The 21,114-nt window shown below is 47.2% G+C and overlaps 2 protein-coding genes across 3 annotated transcripts in view; one reads left to right on the top strand and one right to left on the bottom strand.

Moving 5' to 3' along the window:
- The window catches only part of LOC129845284 (uncharacterized protein KIAA0930 homolog), a 59,548-nt gene that overhangs the window by 16,522 nt on the left and 21,912 nt on the right, over positions 1-21,114 (bottom strand). For both annotated transcript variants that reach the window (XM_055913160.1, XM_055913159.1), the window contains exons 2-5: positions 17,909-18,060; positions 5,749-5,853; positions 3,223-3,300; positions 2,094-2,195 (exon numbers count right to left, since the gene is read on the bottom strand). In XM_055913160.1, the coding sequence (XP_055769135.1) occupies positions 2,094-2,195; positions 3,223-3,300; positions 5,749-5,853; positions 17,909-18,060 (437 nt within the window). The remainder of the gene's footprint in view (positions 1-2,093; positions 2,196-3,222; positions 3,301-5,748; positions 5,854-17,908; positions 18,061-21,114) is intronic.
- On the top strand, positions 9,138-15,510 carry LOC129845285 (microfibril-associated glycoprotein 4-like). Its single transcript, XM_055913161.1, has 5 exons — positions 9,138-9,245; positions 9,421-9,615; positions 11,584-11,680; positions 13,080-13,262; positions 14,788-15,510. Exons 1-5 carry the CDS (start codon positions 9,240-9,242, stop codon positions 15,030-15,032), a joined length of 726 nt encoding a protein of 241 aa, XP_055769136.1. The 5' UTR covers positions 9,138-9,239; the 3' UTR covers positions 15,033-15,510.

Raw genomic sequence — 21,114 nt, 5'->3', positions numbered from 1 at the left:
ACACAACTGATTGGCTCAAATGCATTAAGGAAAGAAATTCCACAAATTAACTTTTAACAAGACACACCTGTTAATTGAAAAGCATTCCAGGTGACTACCTCATGAAACTTAGGGCTCCCGAGTGGCACAGCGGTCTAAGAGGCGTCACTACAGTCCCTGGTTCGAATCCAGGCTGTATCACATCCGGCCGTGATTGGGAGTCCCATAGGGCGGCGCAAAATTGGCCCAGCGTCGTCCGGGTTTGGCCCGGGGTAGGCCGTTATTGTAAATAAGAATTGATTCTTAACTGACTTGCCTAGTTAAATAAAGGTTAAATAAAAATACATTTAAAAAGCTGGTTGAGAGAACGCCAGTAGTGTGCAAAGCTGTCGTCACGGCAAAGTGGTTGTCACGGTTACCTCCTCAAAGCTGTCATCAAGGCAAAGGGTGGCTACTTGAAGAATCTCAAATATATTTGGATAACTCCCGCTGACTAACTCTTGCTGCACTCTCGACAACTACTGTGATTATTATTATTTGACCATGCTGGTCATTTATGAACATCTTGGCCATGTTCTGTTATAATCTCCAACCCAGCACAGCCAGAAGAGGACTGGCCACCCCTCAGCCTGGTTCCTCTCTAGGTTTCTTCCTAGGTTCCTGCCTTTCTAGGGAGTTTTTCCTAGCCACCGTGCTTCTACACCTGCATTGCTTGCTGTTTGTGGTTTTAGGCTGGGGGTTTCTGTACAGCACTTTGAGATATTAGCTGATGTAAGAAGGGCTTTATAAATACATTTGTTTAACACTTTTTTTGGTTACTACATGATCCCATATGTGTTATTTCATAGTTTTAATGTCTTCACTATTATTCTACAATGTAGAAAATAGTAAAAATAAAGAAAAACCCCTGAATGAGTAGGTGTGTCCAGACTTATGACTGGAACTGAATATATTTAAAAAAAATAATAATTTAAATCCCAGTATTTTTAGAGTTATCAGCTATTATGTTGATTTGGTTGGTCGTTGTTGTCTGAAACCAGATTAACATTCTTCAAGAATATGGGCAACATTTTACTGTCATGTAATTGGTCAATTAAATATCAATATAGCATTAAAAAAAATATATAGTTTTCTATATTATTTTTCGCGATGCGAATATTGGGTCGTGACAGACAATCTGGTTCAATTTGTTTCCCGAAGCAAAACCAGTTGAGAACCACTGTGTTAGAATAATGAGCGTCTGTTTACAAGTGTGTTTACAAGTGTGTTTACAAGTGTGTTTACAAGTGTGTTTACAAGTGTGTTTACAAGTGTGTTTACAAGTGTGTTTGCCGAGTCACGTAGTTTAGCTGAGAAAGCTGATACCAGGAACTGAAAAGACCGGTTCAACCACTGCTGTTTTAAAGACAGCCCGTTCAGGGTCGGGCCTGGTTAGTACTGGGACGGGAGACAGCCCGTTCAGGGTCGGGCCTGGTTAGTACTGGGACGGGAGACAGCCCGTTCAGGGTCGGGCCTGGTTAGTACTGGGACGGGAGACAGCCCGTTCAGGGTCGGGCCTGGTTAGTACTGGGACGGGAGACAGCCCGTTCAGGGTCGGGCCTGGTTACTGCTGTTTTATATTTTCACTGTGAAAACGTAGAGAGAAAGTCATCGATTTCCTTCCCAGGACAAAATCCATTTGTAACGGACCCCGTCTGCCATGAGGTTAATACACTAGAATCAGTGGACTGCCGTAGTGGCTTTTAAATGGACTGACAGCGTCAGGGGTGTATTCATTAGTTAGATTCCGTTGCAAAAAAAACGTTTTGCAACGGAAACCGTTTACTCTAACGAACCGAAGGAAGTAAACAGAGGAAATGGAATGAAACGGGGGAGGGTCCTACCTGCATTTATCCAATAGAAACTCTCGTTTTCATTGTAAAACGTTTTCCGTTTGGAGTAAATGGTTTCCGCTTTGCAACAGATACCGACTAATGAATACACCCCAGGTCACACTTCAATACACAGCCCATCTCCCAGAGGGCCCTACTGGACGCCCCCGGCAGTCAATCACAACCTGTCAGGTGCCTGATTGGGCTGGGGAGGAGGGGATTGAGGGCGGTTGTCACGGTTACCTCCTCAAAGTTGTCAATCATGAAGAAGATGTTGGGGTAGCTCATCTTAGACTCCTCCCCTTTACTGTCCATGGCGTGTTTACTGGGAGACGCATACACTTGCTGTGATGAGAGAGAGAGGGAGAGATAAAGGAAGGGAAAGAGAGGGACGAGGAGAGATATAGAGAAAGGGAGAGGAAGGGGAGAGAGAGAGAGAAAGGGGGAGAGAGGGACGAGGAGAGATATATAGAGAAAGGGAGAGGAAGGGGAGAGAGAGAGAGAGAAAGGGGGAGAGAGGGACGAGGAGAGATATATAGAGAAAGGGAGAGGAAGGGGAGAGAGAGAGAGAAAGGGGGAGAGAGGGACGAGGAGAGATATATAGAGAAAGGGAGAGGAAGGGGAGAGAGAGAGAGAAAGGGGGAGAGTGAGACGAGGAGAGATATATAGAGAAAGGGAGAGGAAGGGGAGAGAGAGAGAGAGAGAGAGAGAGAGAAAGGGGGAGAGAGGGACGAGGAGAGATATATAGAGAAAGGGAGAGGAAGGGGAGAGAGAGAGAGAGAGAGGGGGAGAGAGGGACGAGGAGAGATATATAGGGAAAGAGATGGAGAGGAGAGATATAAAGGGAGAGGAAGGGGGGAGAGAGAAAAGAGAGAGATAAAGTAAGGGAAAGAGAGGGACGAGGAGAGATATATAGAGAAAGGGAGAGGAAGGGGGGGGAGAGAGAGAGAGAGAGAAAGGGGGAGAGAGAGGGATGAGGAGAGTGATAGAGAAAGGGGGAGAGAAAGAGAGAGAGGAAAGGGGGAGGGAAAGAGAGAGAGAGAGGAAGGGGAGGGGGATGAGGAGAGTGATAGAGAAAGGGAGAGAGAGAGAGGTGACGAGGTGAAGAGAGAGAGAAACCGGGATTGAAAAAGAGAGAGAGAGAAAGGCGGAGAGAGAGGTGACGAGGTGAAGAGAGAGAGAGGGGAGGGGACGAGAGAGAACCCGAGAGAGAAGAGAGAGAAAGCGAGAGAGAGAGAGAGAGAGAAAGCGAGAGAGAGAGAGAGAGAAAGCGGGAGAGAGAGTTACTGGGTCAGGTTCTGTAGAGGCCCATCTATCCATAGCTACATTAGTAAATCCTATGGGATGTAGTCTGAAGAGTCTTGTCTCTTACCTGAGACTTCTTCCTGTGGATGTGGATGTCTCCTGCATCTGAGCGTGTGCAGACAGCACACGTCACCACATAGTCCAGCTGATAGAAGAAAAAGAGAGAGGTCATGAATTTGGTTTTATCCAACCATATTCTGAACTAGACTTTCCTAGGAAAATGTCAGGTGACACAGCGGTCTAAGGTACTGCATCGCAGTGCTAGAGACGATACTACAGACCTGGGTTCATTCCCGGGCTGTGCCCCAACCGGCCGTGGCCGGGAGTCCCATAGGACGGCGCACAATTAGCCCAGCTTCGTCCGGGTTATTGGGGGGCTTTACTTGGCTCATCGCTCTCTAGCGACTCCTTGTGGCGGGCCGGGTGCCTGCAGGCTGACTTCGGTCGCCAGTTGAACAGTGTTTCCTCCGACACATTGGTGCGGCTAACTTCCGGGTTAAGCGGGTGGGTGTTAAGGAGCGCGGTTTGGCGGGTCATGTTTCAGAGGACGCATGACTCCATCTTCGCCTCCCGAACCCGTTGGGGAGTTGCAACGATGAGACAAGATCGAAATTGGGGAGAAAAAATGTAATAAATAAAACATTTCTAAAAAAGTGTGATGGTGACAATATTAGGCTATCCCTACCAATGACGTGTTATCCCGTGTCATCCCGTGTGAACGACGGGAAAATGCACCTTTATGATAAAGCATTAAATGCAGAATCACTTGTGATACCAGTTAGTACTGGGACGGGAGACAGCCCGTTCAGGGTCGGCCCTGGTTAGTACTGGGACGGGAGACAGCCCGTTCAGGGTCGGGCCTGGTTACTACTGGGACGGGAGACAGCCCGTTCAGGGTCGGCCCTGGTTAGTACTGGGACGGGAAACAGCCCGTTCAGGGTCGGGCCCGGTTACTACTGGGACGGGAGACAGCCCGTTCAGGGTCGGGCCCGGTTAGTACTGGGACGGGAGACAGCCCGTTCAGGGTCGGGCCCGGTTAGTACTGGGACGGGAGACAGCCCGTTCAGGGTCGGGCCCGGTTAGTACTGGGACGGGAGACAGCCCGTTCAGGGTCGGGCCCGGTTAGTACTGGGACGGGAGACAGCCCGTTCAGGGTCGGGCCCGGTTAGTACTGGGACGGGAGACAGCCCGTTCAGGGTCGGGCCCGGTTAGTACTGGGACGGGAGACAGCCCGTTCAGGGTCGGGCCCGGTTAGTACTGGGATGGGAGACAGCCCGTTCAGGGTCGGGCCCGGTTAGTACTGGTACGGGAGACAGCCCGTTCAGGGTCGGGCCTGGTTAGTACTGGGACGGGCCCGGTTAGTACTGGGACGGGAGACAGCCCGTTCAGGGTCGGGCCCGGTTAGTACTGGGACGGGAGGCAACCCGTTCAGGGTCGGGCCCGGTTAGTACTGGGACGGGAGGCAGCCCGTTCAGGGTCGGGCCTGGTTACTGCTGGGACGTGAGACAGACCGTTCAGGGTCGGGCCCGGTTAGTACTGGGACGGGGGCCTGGTTAGTACTGGGACGGGAGGCAGCCCGTTCAGGGTCGGGCCCGGTTAGTACTGGGACGGGGGCCTGGTTACTACTGGGACGGGAGACAGCCCGTTCAGGGTCGGGCCTGGTTAGTACTGGGACGGGAGACAGCCCGTTCAGGGTCGGGCCTGGTTAGTACTGGGACGGGAGACAGCCCGTTCAGGGTCGGGCCTGGTTAGTACTGGGACGGGCCCGGTTAGTACTGGGACGGGAGACAGCCCGTTCAGGGTCGGGCCCGGTTAGTACTGGTACGGGAGACAGCCCGTTCAGGGTCGGGCCCGGTTAGTACTGGTACGGGAGACAGCCCGTTCAGGGTCGGGCCTGGTTACTGCTGGGACGTGAGACAGACCGTTCAGGGTCGGGCCCGGTTAGTACTGGGACGGGAGGCAGACCGTTCAGGGTCGGGCCCGGTTAGTACTGGGACGGGAGACAGCCCGTTCAGGGTCGGGCCTGGTTAGTACTGGGACGGGAGACAGCCCGTTCAAGGTCGGGCCTGGTTAGTACTGGTACGGGAGACAGCCCGTTCAGGGTCGGGCCCGGTTAGTACTGGGACGGGAGACAGCTAGATCAGGGTCGGGCCCGGTTAGTACTGGGACGGGAGACAGCCCGTTCAGGGTCGGGCCTGGTTAGTACTGGGACGGGCCCGGTTAGTACTGGGACGGGAGACAACCCGTTCAGGGTCGGGCCCGGTTAGTACTGGTACGGGAGACAGCCCGTTCAGGGTCGGGCCTGGTTAGTACTGGGACGGGAGACAGCCCGTTCAGGGTCGGGCCCGGTTAGTACTGGGACGGGAGACAGCCCGTTCAGGGTCGGGCCTGGTTAGTACTGGGACGGGCCCGGTTAGTACTGGGACGGGAGGCAGCCCGTTCAGGGTCGGGCCCGGTTAGTAGTGGGACGGGAGACAACCCGTTCAGGGTCGGGCCCGGTTAGTACTGGTACGGGAGACAGCCCGTTCAGGGTCGGGCCTGGTTAGTACTGGGACGGGAGGCGGCCTGGGAATGTGCTTGTTGCCATACCAACCTTCATTAGGATCAGATTCAGGTAAACACTCTCCTCCCAGTCGATGTCAGGTTCTCCTAAACCTGGAAGCCTCTTAGAGTCTCTCCTGTACACCTCCACATCTACCTGGAATACACAGACACATTATAGAATCATATTCCACATCTACCTGGAATATACAGACACATTATAGAATCATATTCCACATCTACCTGGAATATACAGACACATTATAGAATCATATTCCACATCTACCTGGAATATACAGACACATTATAGAAACATATTCCACCTGGAATATACAGACACATTATAGAATCATATTCCACATCTACCTGGAATATACAGACACATTATAGAATCATATTCCACCTGGAATACACAGACAAATTATAGAATCATATTCCACATCTACCTGGAATATACAGACACATTATAGAATCATATTCCACATCTACCTGGAATATACAGACACATTATAGAATCATATTCCACCTCCACCTGGAATATACAGACACATTATAGAATCATATTCCACATCTACCTGGAATATACAGACACATTATAGAAACATATTCCACCTGGAATATACAGACACATTATAGAATCATATTCCACATCTACCTGGAATATACAGACACATTATAGAATCATATTCCACCTCTACCTGGAATATACAGACACATTATAGAATCATATTCCACATCTATCTGGAATATACAGATATACAATTACACTGATTTATTCCACCTGCAATACACAACACCGCCCATCACTAGAGGAACACTGTATTTTCCAACTCAACACAACATTAAGGACTTAATACCGCCTTTTGGCCACTAGAGGCCTCTATCATTCTCTATGGTGTGTAATGCCTTAATACCGCCTTCTGGCCACGAGAGACCTCTAGCATTCTCTATGGCGTATAAGGCCTTAATACCGCCTTCTGGCCACTAGAGGCCTCTATCATTCTCTATGGTGTGTAATGCCTTAATACCACCTTCTGGCCACTAGATACCTCTATCCTTCTCTATGGTGTGTAATGCCTTAATACCACCTTCTGGCCACTAGATACCTCTATCATTCTCTATGGTGTGTCATGCCTTAATACTGCCTTCTGGCCACTAGATACCTCTATCATTCTCTATGGCGTATAAGGCCTTAATACCGCCTTCTGGCCACGAGAGGCCTCTATCATTCTCTATGGTGTGTAAGGACTACCTGACTGAGAACATGCAAGTGGTGCCCCATAAATATTTAATGTTCTATAATTATAACTTAATTATAACTGAGAGTCACTCAATTAGCCATGTCATCTACAATTTGTTTGGGGTAAGTTAGTCTAGCCAGCTATCTAACGGGTCAACAGAAAAGGGCGTAGCCTAGCGTAGCCTAGCGGTTAGAGCGTTGGACTTGTAACCGAAAGGTTGCAAGATCGAATCCCCGATCTTGACAAGGTAAAAATCTGTCGTTCTGCCCGAGAACAGCCTAAATAAGAATTTGTCTTTTTCGAGACTAACAGCATTTTTCGAGACTAACGGACTGGGAACCTGACGGAGGGAAACGGACCGCGATAGGGAAACGGACCGCGATAGGGAACCTGACGGGAGGGAAACGGACCGCGATAGGGAAACGGACCGCGATAGGGAACCTGACGGGAGGGAAACGGACCGCGATAGGGAACCTGACCGCGATAGGGAACCTGACGGGAGGGAAACGGACCGCGATAGGGAACCTGACCGCGATAGGGAACCTGACGGAGGGAAACGGACCGCGATAGGGAACCTGACCGCGATAGGGAACCTGACGGAGGGAAACGGACCGCGATAGGGAAACGGTCCGCGATAGGGAACCTGACGGGAGGGAAACGGACCGCGATAGGGAACCTGACGGGAGGGAAACGGACCGCGATAGGGAACCTGACGGGAGGGAAACGGACCGCGATAGGGAAACGGACCGCGATAGGGAACCTGACGGGAGGGAAACGGACCGCGATAGGGAACCTGACGGGAGGGAAACGGACCGCGATAGGGAACCTGACGGGAGGGAAACGGACCGCGATAGGGAACCTGACGGGAGGGAAACGGACCGCGATAGGGAACCTGACGGGAGGGAAACGGACCGCGATAGGGAACCTGACGGGAGGGAAACGGACCGCGATAGGGAACCTGACGGGAGGGAAACGGACCGCGATAGGGAACCTGACGGGAGGGAAACGGACCGCGATAGGGAACCTGACGGGAGGGAAACGGACCGCGATAGGGAACCTGACGGGAGGGAAACGGACCGCGATAGGGAACCTGACGGGAGGGAAACGGACCGCGATAGGGAACCTGACGGGAGGGAAACGGACCGCGATAGGGAACCTGACGGGAGGGAAACGGACCGCGATAGGGAACCTGACGGGAGGGAAACGGACCGCGATAGGGAACCTGACGGGAGGGAAACGGACCGCGATAGGGAACCTGACGGGAGGGAAACGGACCGCGATAGGGAACCTGACGGGAGGGAAACGGACCGCGATAGGGAACCTGACGGGAGGGAAACGGACCGCGATAGGGAACCTGACGGAGGGAAACGGACCGCGATAGGGAACCTGACGGAGGGAAACGGACCGCGATAGGGAACCTGACGGAGGGAAACGGACCGCGATAGGGAAACGGACCGCGATAGGGAAACGGACCGCGATAGGGAAACGGACCGCGATAGGGAAACGGACCGCGATAGGGAAACGGACCGCGATAGGGAAACGGACCGCGATAGGGAAACGGACCGCGATAGGGAAAAGGACCGCGATAGGGAAAAGGACCGCGATAGGGAAAAGGACCGCGATAGGGAAAAGGACCGCGATAGGGAAAAGGACCGCGATAGGGAAAAGGACCGCGATAGGGAAAAGGACCGCGATAGGGAAACGGACCGCGATAGGGAAACGGACCGCGATAGGGAAACGGACCGCGATAGGGAAACGGACCGCGATAGGGAAACGGACCGCGATAGGGAAAAGGACCGCGATAGGGAAAAGGACCGCGATAGGGAAAAGGACCGCGATAGGGAAAAGGACCGCGATAGGGAAAAGGACCGCGATAGGGAAAAGGACCGCGATAGGGAAACGGACCGCGATAGGGAAACGGACCGCGATAGGGAAAAGGACCGCGATAGGGAAAAGGACCGCGATAGGGAAACGGACCGCGATAGGGAAACGGACCGCGATAGGGAACCTAACAAAATATGGGCAGAAAGGTAGAGTACACGCATGTTATGGTGAAACATGGAGACAACTTAGGCGATATGGATAGAAGAAACACTGTGTTTAAAAAGACAAAGTCCAGGGAATTACAGAAGTGGAAATGTCCATATTGTGAAATCATGTTTGCTTCCCTGATAATAAAAATCAGCCAATCATGATCAACCCACTCCTTCTAAAAAGTACACAAAAGGATGGATAAGAGGCACAATCACATTATTCGTCCGTCTGAAAACCAACAGGATAAAGACTGTTTACCGTTCCAACAATGCATGTAAGTTGTAAGCTATATTTTACCACGGCAGAATTTTACCACTACAGACTGTTTATATGTAACCCGACATATAATTTCAATATATTGAGCAGAAAATTATCTACGTTTCACACGTAGAATTACATTAAAATAATCTAAAAATGTAAAAGTCTCTCTGTGATACCCCGTGTTTCAGGCCCTGAGGTTCGTCCATGTGTTGCTGCTGTCGGTAGCTGTTCAGTCTAAAGGGTTAATGTTCCAGCCTCTGGACTGTGCTGACATCTACAACGACGGAGCCAAGACCAGTGGTGTCTACAGGATCTACCCTGCTGGACCCAACTCTCCTCGATACGTCTACTGTGATATGGACACCGACGGAGGGAAATGGACTGTGAGTAGGCTACCGAGAAGGAAACTATTTAACGGAGTACATAACTAGTGTTCAGACCAGACTAGAGTCGGCCTCAACCCCTCCAGACCAGACTAGAGTCGGCCTCAACCCCTCCAGACCAGACTACAGTCGGCCTCAACCCCTCCAGACCATACTAGAGTCGGCCTCAACCCCTCCAGACCATACTAGAGTCGGCCTCAACCCCTCCAGACCATACTAGAGTCGGCCTCAACCCCTCCAGACCATACTAGAGTCGGCCTCAACCCCTCCAGACCATACTAGAGTCGGCCTCAACCCCTCCAGACCATACTAGAGTCGGCCTCAACCCCTCCAGACCATACTAGAGTCGGCCTCAACCCCTCCAGACCATACTAGAGTCGGCCTCAACCCCTCCAGACCATACTAGAGTCGGCCTCAACCCCTCCAGACCATACTAGAGTCGGCCTCAACCCCTCCAGACCAGACTAGAGTCGGCCTCAACCCCTCCAGACCATACTAGAGTCGGCCTCAACCCCTCCAGACCATACTAGAGTCGGCCTCAACCCCTCCAGACCATACTAGTCAGCTTCAACACTGTTGTGACTTTACTTTCATTAAATCTGATGATTTATTTATTTAATCCACTAAATATGTTTAATTGTTAGCCGAATAAATTAGTCACAACAACACCTTACAAACTAGTTAGCATCAACAAAAACATGCTACATCGACATACACTGATCTTGTTGAAGTATTTTAAAACAACAGTATTCTGCCAGATAAGAGGTTTTAAAATACGGTTGATCAGACCTGTAATCTGGCAGAATACTGTTGTTTTAAAATACAGTTGATCAGACCTGTAATCTGGCATAATACTGTTTTAAAATACGGTTGATCAGACCTGTAATCTGGCAGAATACTGTTGTTTTAAAATACGGTTGATCAGACCTGTAATCTGGCAGAATACTGTTGTTTTAAAATACAGTTGATCAGACCTGTAATCTGGCAGAATACTGTTGTTTTAAAATAGAGTTGATCAGACCTGTAATCTGGCAGAATACTGTTGTTTTAAAATAGAGTTGATCAGACCTGTAATCTGGCAGAATACTGTTGTTTTAAAATACAGTTGATCAGACAACAGTATTCTGCCAGATTACAGGTCAGATCAACCGTATTTTAAAACAACAGTATTCTGCCGGATTACAGGTCTGATCAACTGTATTTTAAAACAACAGTATTCTGCCAGATTACAGGTCAGATCAACCGTATTTTAAAACAACAGTATTCTGACAGATTACAGGTCAGATCAACCGTATTTTAAAACAACAGTATTCTGCCAGATTACAGGTCAGATCAACCGTATTTTAAAACAACAGTATTCTGCCAGATTACAGGTCAGATCAACCGTATTTTAAAACAACAGTATTCTGACAGATTACAGGTCAGATCAACCGTATTTTAAAACAACAGTATTCTGCCGGATTACAGGTCTGATCAACCGTATTTTAAAACAACAGTATTCTGCCAGATTACAGGTCAGATCAACCGTATTTTAAAACAACAGTATTCTGCCAGATAAGAGGTTTTAAAATACGGTTGATCAGACCTCTTATCTGGCAGAATACTGTTGTTTTAAAATACAGTTGATCAGACCTGTAATCTGGCATAATACTGTTTTAAAATACGGTTGATCAGACCTGTAATCTGGCAGAATACTGTTTTAAAATACGGTTGATCAGACCTGTAATCTGGCATAATACTTTTTTTAAATACGGTTGATCAGACCTGTAATCTGGCATAATACTGTTGTTTTAAAATACGGTTGATCAGACAACAGTATTCTGCCGGATTACAGGTCAGATCAACCGTTGGTACTGAATTCTCCTGAGTCAGTACTTGATGACATGGCCTAGATGCTTACAATTTCTCCTCTCCTTCACCCCCCCTCCCTCTCTTCACCTCCTCCCCCCTCCCTTCCCCTCCTTCCAGGTGTTTCAGAGGAGGATGGATGGAACAGTGAACTTCTACAGAGGATGGGACCAGTACAAGAATGGCTTTGGACATGCAGCAGGAGAGTACTGGCTGGGTAAGGTCTTACATCAGGAAGCCTTTTCAAGGACAGATCATCCATGAAAAAACCTGGATAATATAAAATGAATCATTGGTTTGTTAAATTGACTTCTTTATTAGTGAGGTTGTTGTGACGGTCAGTAGTTAGGCAGGACCAATCACAACAAGACCAAACCACAACAAGACCAAATCCCAACAAGACCAATCTCCTTTAGTCGGTGTGTAAAACCAGTGCGTCGAGAAATGCAACCTCCCACACTAACCCAAAGCAGTTAAAAAATATATTCAGTTCCAGTCAAAAGTTTGGACACACCTACTCATTCCAGGGTTTTTCTTTATTTTTTTACTATTTTCTACATTGTAGAATAATAGTGAAGACATCAAAACTATGAAATTACACATATGGAATCATGTGGTAACCAAAACACGTGTTAAATCAAAATATTTTTTTATATTTGAGATTCTTCAAAGTAGCCATCCTTTTGCCTTGATGACAGCTTTGTACACGCTTGGCATTCTCTCAACCAGCTTCAACTGGAATGTCCAACAGTACCAAACTTTTGACTGGTACAGTATATACAAAAAAATGAAGTAAGCTTTCTGACACATTACTTTCTGTGCTGACCGAAGACATCACTTTCTGTATGATAGAAATAGAGATCCTTTTAAACTCAACACTTGACCTCGACGCCAGCGCCTCTACATTTTTCACATTGTTCCTCTTCATCAGGGACTGGTTTAGACCTGGGACACCAGGTGGGTGATATGAATTACCAGGTAGAAGAGGACTGGTTTAGACCTGGGACACCAGGTAGAAGAGGACTGGTTTAGACCTGGGACACCAGGTGGGTGATATGAATTACCAGGTAGAAGAGGACTGGTTTAGACCTGGGACACCAAGGGGGTGATACGAATTACCAGGTAGAAGAGGACTGGTTTAGACCTGGGACACCAAGGGGGTGATACGAATTACCAGGTAGAAGAGGACTGGTTTAGACCTGGGACACCAGGTGGGTGATACGAATTACCAGGTAGAAGAGGACTGGTTTAGACCTGGGACACCAGGTGGGTGATACGAATTACCAGGTAGAAGAGGACTGGTTTAGACCTGGGACACCAGGTGGGTGATACGAATTACCAGGTAGAAGAGGACTGGTTTAGACCTGGGACACCAGGTGGGTGATATGAATTACCAGGTTGAAGAGGACTGGTTTAGACCTGGGACACCAAGGGGGTGATATGAATTACCAGGTAGAAGAGGACTGGTTTAGACCTGGGACACCAAGGGGTGATATGAATTACCAGGTAGAAGAGGACTGGTTTAGACTTGGACCAGCAGCCTCTGAACCTGGTAAGGGGTAAGAGTTGAATATCTCTGTTCTAAAAAAGGTTCACCTCTCGTCTGTTCGATGCAGGTCTGGACACCATCTACCTCCTGACCCTGAAAAAGACCTACGAGTTGAGGGTGGACATGGAGGACTTTGACGGACAGAAAGCCTACGCTTTCTACTCCTCCTTCGCCATCTCTCCCGAAGTCACAGATCCTGAACTGGACGGCTACAAACTACAGGTTACTGGCTTTAAAGACGGAGGAGCAGGTGAGAACAGTTTAACTTAGAGAAACATCTGGGCTGTATTCATTAGTCCAGAGTTCAGGTGAGAACAGTTTAACATCTGGGCTGTATTCATTAGTCCAGAGTTCAGGTGAGAACAGTTTAACATCTGGGCTGTATTCATTAGTCCAGAGTTCAGGTGAGAACAGTTTAACATCTGGGCTGTATTCATTAGTCCAGAGTTCAGGTGAGAACAGTTTAACATCTGGGCTGTATTCATTAGTCCAGAGTTCAGGTGAGAACAGTTTAACATCTGGGCTGTATTCATTAGTCCAGAGTTCAGGTGAGAACAGTTTAACATCTGGGCTGTATTCATTAGTCCAGAGTTCAGGTGAGAACAGTTTAACATCTGGGCTGTATTCATTAGTCCAGAGTTCAGGTGAGAACAGTTTAACATCTGGGCTGTATTCATTAGTCCAGAGTTCAGGTGAGAACAGTTTAACATCTGGGCTGTATTCATTAGTCCAGAGTTCAGGTGAGAACAGTTTAACATCTGGGCTGTATTCATTAGTCCAGAGTTCAGGTGAGAACAGTTTAACATCTGGGCTGTATTCATTAGTCCAGAGTTCAGGTGAGAACAGTTTAACATCTGGGCTGTATTCATTAGTCCAGAGTTCAGGTGAGAACAGTTTAACATCTGGGCTGTATTCATTAGTCCAGAGTTCAGGTGAGAACAGTTTAACATCTGGGCTGTATTCATTAGTCCAGAGTTCAGGTGAGAACAGTTTAACATCTGGGCTGTATTCATTAGTCCAGAGTTCAGGTGAGAACAGTTTAACATCTGGGCTGTATTCATTAGTCCAGAGTTCAGGTGAGAACAGTTTAACATCTGGGCTGTATTCATTAGTCCAGAGTTCAGGTGAGAACAGTTTAACATCTGGGCTGTATTCATTAGTCCAGAGTTCAGGTGAGAACAGTTTAACATCTGGGCTGTATTCATTAGTCCAGAGTTCAGGTGAGAACAGTTTAACATCTGGGCTGTATTCATTAGTCCAGAGTTCAGGTGAGAACAGTTTAACATCTGGGCTGTATTCATTAGTCCAGAGTTCAGGTGAGAACAGTTTAACATCTGGGCTGTATTCATTAGTCCAGAGTTCAGGTGAGAACAGTTTAACATCTGGGCTGTATTCATTAGTCCAGAGTTCAGGTGAGAACAGTTTAACATCTGGGCTGTATTCATTAGTCCAGAGTTCAGGTGAGAACAGTTTAACATCTGGGCTGTATTCATTAGTCCAGAGTTCAGGTGAGAACAGTTTAACATCTGTTCAGCTAGGTTCCCTCATTCGGTTCCGTTTGATTCCTAGTGAATACAACCCCCCTGAGGGGGGCCCGTACAGATAATCTGGGATCAGTTTATTAGAGATCATGATTACTACATAGAAAGGACGGGGGGAGACCTGGTTCTAGATCACATTGAGACATAGTAGACTGATTTGGACCAGGGCTCTGGGCAGTAGCCTATGTGGTAAACAGGTACCTTAACATCTGACCTGTGTTTCCTCCTACCAAGGGGACTCTCTCACCTATCACAGCGGTATGAAGTTCTCCACCTTCGACCGAGACCAGGACCCCCATGAGACCAACTGTGCAGTCGGCGCAGTCGGAGGTTATTGGTTCAACGAGTGTTACTTGTCAAACCCCAACGGTCTTTATACATGGGGATTGAACTCACAGATGGGAGTCAACTGGAGGGGATGGAAGACCTTCTACTCTGTGAAAGCCATATCCATGAAGATTAGGCCTGTGAACCTGTGAAGGGTCCTTCACAAAGTTCCTGTAGTTAAACATGGTTATTTAAACTGCAGATTGCCCCTTTAAAAATGCTAGATTAGAAGGTATTTGCATGTTTTAGACAGTGTAACTTTGATCTCAGTCAGTTGTGTCCGATAAAACCAAAGAGTAACTGTCCCAGTGGAAATGACTCCTTTTCAAAGCTCATATTCTGTTCAACCCAAATCCTGTTATTGTTAATAAACCCAAATCGTGTTATTGTTAATAAACCCAAATCGTGTTATTGTTAATAAACCCAAATCATGTTATTAATAAACCCAAATCCTGTTGTTAATAAACCCAAATCGTGTTATTGTTAATAAACCCAAATCGTGTTATTGTTAATAAACCCAAATCGTGTTATTGTTAATAAACCCAAATCATGTTATTAATAAACCCAAATCATGTTATTAATAAACCCAAATCATGTTATTAATAAACCCAAATCCTTGGTTACACCCAACTGACTACACACCATCCATCAGGTCCTAACAGTCTGGTCCTTGGTAGAACCCAACTGACTACACACCATCCATCAGGTCCTAACGGTCTGGTCCTTGGTAGAACCCAACTGACTACACACCATCAATCAGGTCCTAACAGTCTGGTCCTTGGTAGAACCCAACTGACTACACACCATCAATCAGGTCCTAACAGTCTGGTCCTTGGTTACACCCAACTGACTACACACCAATCAATCAGGTCCTAACAGTCTGGTCCTTGGTAGTACCCAACTGACTACACACCATCCATCAGGTCCTAACGGTCTGGTCCTTGGTAGAACCCAACTGACTACACACCAATCAATCAGGTCCTAATGGCCTGGTACTCAGGTCTCCATTGTCCCTCCATCAGGTCCTAACGGCCTGGTACTCAGGGCTCCATTGTCCCTCCATCAGGTTCTAACGGCCTGGTACTCAGGGCTCCATTGTCCCTCCATCAGGTCCTAATGGCCTGGTACTCAGGGCTCCATTGTCCCTCCATCAGGTCCTAATGGCCTGGTACTCAGGGCTCCATTGTCCCTCCATCAGGTCCTAACGGCCTGGTACTCAGGGCTCCATTGTCCCTCCATCAGGTCCTAACGGCCTGGTACTCAGGGCTCCATTGTCCCTCCATCAGGTCCTAACGGCCTGGTACTCAGGGCTCGATCGTCCCTCTAACTCTGACATCAATGCAAATTCAATCTAAAATCACATCAAACACTTATCATCAAAACAGTATAGTACTTTAAAAAAAACTCCCCTCACGGTCATTCATCCATTTAAAGAAAGAAAGTTTAACAACGGGTTGAAACAGTGTAAAACATGGTCCTTATGGTCGTTGTGGATGTTGTTCCAAAGCCTGACACTACGAAACGGTTGTTACGGTTACTGGCCCAACACTAGGCTACCTGCCGCCCGGCTCAAATCATCAACAGCCTATTGTCATGCAGCCCATATAGATATCATATACAGAGCCGTCAGAAAGTATTCATACCCCTGGACTTAGTCCACATGTTGTTGTGTTACAGCCTGAATTCAAAATGGATTCAATAGATTTTTTGCCCCTCTCTCATCCATCTGCACACAATACCCTGGCCTGTAATGACATCACAATACACTGGGCTGTAATGACATCACAATACCCTGGGCTGTAATGACATCACAATACCCTGGGCTGTAATGACATCACAATACCCTGGGCTGTAATGACATCACAATACCCTGGGCTGTAATGACATCACAATACCCTGGGCTGTAATGACATCACAATACCCTGTGCTATAATGACAGAATGAAAACATGTTTAGACATTTTAGCAAATGTATTGAAAATGAAATAAAGAAATATCTGATTTACACTGAAGTAAAATATAAAACGCAACATGTAAAGTGTTGGTCTCATGTTTCATGAGCTGAAATAAAAGATCCCAGATTTGATTTGATATGTTCCAAATGCACAACTTTGTTTACATTCCTGTTAGTGAGCGTTTCTAATGCATTTCTAACACATGTGGCATATCAAGAAGCTGATTAAACAGCATGATCATTACAAAGGTGCACCTTGTGCTGGGGACAATAAAATGACACTCTAAAATGTGCAGTTGTGTCACAACACATTGCCAAATATACCCAGCAACAGCCCCAAAACATCACCGCTCTAGAGGAGATCTGCATGGAGGAATGGGCCAAAATACCAGCAACAGTGTGTGAAAACCTTGTGAAGACTTACAGAAAACGTTTGACCTCTGTCATTACCAACAAAGAGTATATAACAAAGTATTGAGATAACTTTTGTTATTGACCAAATACTTATTTTTCCATCATAATTTGCAAATAAATTCATAAAAAATCCTACAATGTGATTTTCTATATTTTTTCCCCTCATTTTGTCTCATAGTTGAAGTGTACCTATGATGAAAATTACAGGCCTCTCATCTTTTTAAGTGGGAGAACTTGCACAATTGGTTGCTGACTAAATACTTTTTTGCCCCACTGTATATGGAACACTCCAACCGTACGGAACACTCCAACCATACGGAACACTCCAACCGCACGGAACACTCCAACCGCACGGAACACTCCAACCGCACGGAACACTCCAACCGTACGGAACACTCCAACCGTACGGAACACTCCAACCGTACGGAACACTCCAACCGTACGGAACACTCCAACCGTACGGAACACTCCAACCGTACGGAACACTCCAACCGTACGGAACACTCCAACCGTACGGAACACTGCAACCGTACGGAACACTGCAACCGTACGGAACACTCCAACCGCACGGAACACTCCAACCGTACGGAACACTCCAACCGTAAGGAACACTATAACATATTCACTGTCTCACACACACTCACTACTCTCGCTCGCTCACCTTCTTTCCTTCTGATTGGTCGGGGCTGACGTATGACAGCTTCCTGCGGACGTAAAACAACATGTCGTCCTGTTCCCGCGGCGACAGCTTCTCCATGAAGTACGTGGAGAACATCCATGTCCAGAACACGATGCGGTCGTCCTTAAAACACCCTGGAAGAAAACACAGAGGTCAGAGGTCAGACCTTAAAACACCCTGGAACGGTCCTATCACAGTTAGCAGAGCAGGAGGAGGACGGGACAGGGCCACTCCTGATTTACAGTCAGCAGAGCAGGAGGAGGACGGGACAGGGCCACTCCTGATTTACAGTCAACTCAAAGAGAAACGGTCTACTGTAATATGTCTAAGTGGATATTGGCTTGTCCTCTGGGAGATGGAATGGAGATGATGTTTAATCTCAGGCTTTCCATCCTAAATGGCACCCATACAGGAAGTACTCACACCCCTTGTCTTATTACACATGTTGTCGTGTTACAGACATTTAAATTGATTACATTGACATTTTTTGGGGTCACTGATCTACACACACACGATACTCCACAATACCAAAGTGGAATTTTGTTTTTAGAATTATTTACTAATTTCATTCATAATGAAAAGCTGAAATGTTTCGAGTCAATAAGTATTCAACCCCTTTGTTATGTCAAGACTAAATAAGTTCAGGAGTCAAAATGTGCTGAACAAGTCACATAATAAGTTGCATGGACTCACTCTGTGTTCAATAAAAAGTGTTTAGCATGATTCATGAATGACTACCTCATCTCTGTAACCCCACACGTACAATTATCTGTGAGGTTCCTCAGTCAAGGAGTGGATTTCAACCACAAAGACTTGAGGTTTTGCATTGCAAAGAATTGGTAGATGGGTAAACATAAAATAAAAAGCTGACATTGAATATCCGTTAGAGCATGGTGAATTTACTACACTCTGGATGGTGTATCAATACACCCAGTCACTACAACGATACAGGCGTTCTTCCTAACTCAGTTGCCGAAGAGGAAGGAAACCGCCAATGGTGACTTTTTAAAACAGTTACAGAGTTGAATGACTGTGATAGGAGAAAAACTGAGGATGGATCAGCAACATTGTAGTGACACCACAATACTAACCTCAATGACAGAGTGAAAAGAAGGAAATCTGTACAGAATAAAAAATATTCCAAAACATCCATCCTGTTGCAACAAGGCACTAAAGTAAAACTGCAAAAATAATTGGCTAAGCAATTAACTTTTTGTCCTGAATACAAAGTGTTATGTTTGGGGCAAATCCAATACAACACATTACTGAGTAATAATCTCCATATTCTCAAGGAAAGTGGTGGCTGCATCATGTTATGGCTAAGCACAGGCCAAACCCTAGAGGACAACCTGGTTCAGTCTGCTTTCCACCAGACACTGGGAGATGAAGCACAGGCCAAACCCTAGAGGACAACCTGGTTCAGTCTGCTTTCCACCAGACACTGGGAGATGAAGCACAGGCCAAACCCTAGAGGACAACCTGGTTCAGTCTGCTTTCCACCAGACACTGGGAGATGAAGCACAGGCCAAACCCTAGAGGACAACCTGGTTCAGTCTGCTTTCCACCAGACACTGGCAGATGAAGCACAGGCCAAACCCTAGAGGACAACCTGGTTCAGTCTGCTTTCCACCAGACACTGGGAGATGAAGCACAGGCCAAACCCTAGAGGACAACCTGGTTCAGTCTGCTTTCCACCAGACACTGGGAGATGAAGCACAGGCCAAACCCTAGAGGACAACCTGGTTCAGTCTGCTTTCCACCAGACACTGGGAGATGAAGCACAGGCCAAACCCTAGAGGACAACCTGGTTCAGTCTGCTTTCCACCAGACACTGGGACATGAAGCACAGGCCAAACCCTAGAGGACAACCTGGTTCAGTCTGCTTTCCACCAGACACTGGGAGATGAAGCACAGGCCAAACCCTAGAGGACAACCTGGTTCAGTCTGCTTTCCACCAGACACTGGGACATGAAGCACAGGCCAAACCCTAGAGGACAACCTGGTTCAGTCTGCTTTCCACCAGACACTGGGAGATGAAGCACAGGCCAAACCCTAGAGGACAACCTGGTTCAGTCTGCTTTCCACCAGACACTGGGACATGAAGCACAGGCCAAACCCTAGAGGAAAACCTGGTTCAGTCTGCTTTCCAACAGACACTGGGAGATGAAGCACAGGCCAAACCCTAGAGGACAACCTGGTTCAGTCTGCTTTCCAACAGACACTGGGAGATGAATTCACCTTCCAGCAGGACAATAACCTAAAACACAAGGCCAAACCCTAGAGGACAACCTGGTTCAGTCTGCTTTCCACCAGACACTGGCAGATGAATTCACCTTCCAGCAGGACAATAACCTAAAACACAAGGCCAAACCCTAGAGGACAACCTGGTTCAGTCTGCTTTCCACCAGACACTGGGAGATGAAGCACCGGCAAAATCCTAGAGGAAAGTCTGGCTCAGTCTGCTTTCCACCAGACACTGGGACATGAATTCACCTTCCAGCAGGACAATAACCTAAAACACAAGACCAAATTTACACTGGAGTTGCTTACCAAGAAGAAAGTGAATGTTCCTGAGTGGCCGAGTTAGTTTTCACTTAAATCTGCTTGAAAATCTATGGCAAGACCTGAAAATGGCTGTCTAGCAATGATCAACAACCAATTTGACAGAGCTTGAAGAATTTTAAAAATAATAAAAAAGGACAAATATTGCACAATTCAGATGTGGAAAGTTCTTAGAGACTTACCCAGAAAGACTCACAGCTGTAATCACTGCCAAATGTGATTCTAACATGTATTGACTCAGTGGGTTGAATAATTATCATCTAATCAAGATATAGAAGTGCTTTACAAATGTTAGAATTTGTAAAGCACTTGGACAGCGTATTTTGTGTAGGTCGTTGACAAAAAAAAAGACAACTGAATCCATTTTAATCCCACAACAAAATGTTGAAAAAGTCAAGGAGTGTGAATACTTCCTGTATATAGTGCACTACTTTTGACCAGAGCCCATAGGCTCAGTAGTTTCCATTCCATATAGTTTCACTGGTGCACTATATAGGCAATAGGGCCACCATTTCGGAGACAGACCGGGTTCTTCTCTAATGGAGGGAAGCAGCTTCTGACACAAAATGGCCACAGTTTAACTGCTCATTCAGAGAAAACACATCCGTGCCATTTCATTACAGTGA

This window comes from Salvelinus fontinalis, unplaced genomic scaffold (genome assembly GCF_029448725.1).
Source record: "Salvelinus fontinalis isolate EN_2023a unplaced genomic scaffold, ASM2944872v1 scaffold_0269, whole genome shotgun sequence".
Classification (NCBI taxonomy): domain Eukaryota; kingdom Metazoa; phylum Chordata; class Actinopteri; order Salmoniformes; family Salmonidae; genus Salvelinus; species Salvelinus fontinalis.
Note: the sequence above shows the minus strand (reverse complement) of the source record. Positions and strands in the feature narration are given on the sequence as shown.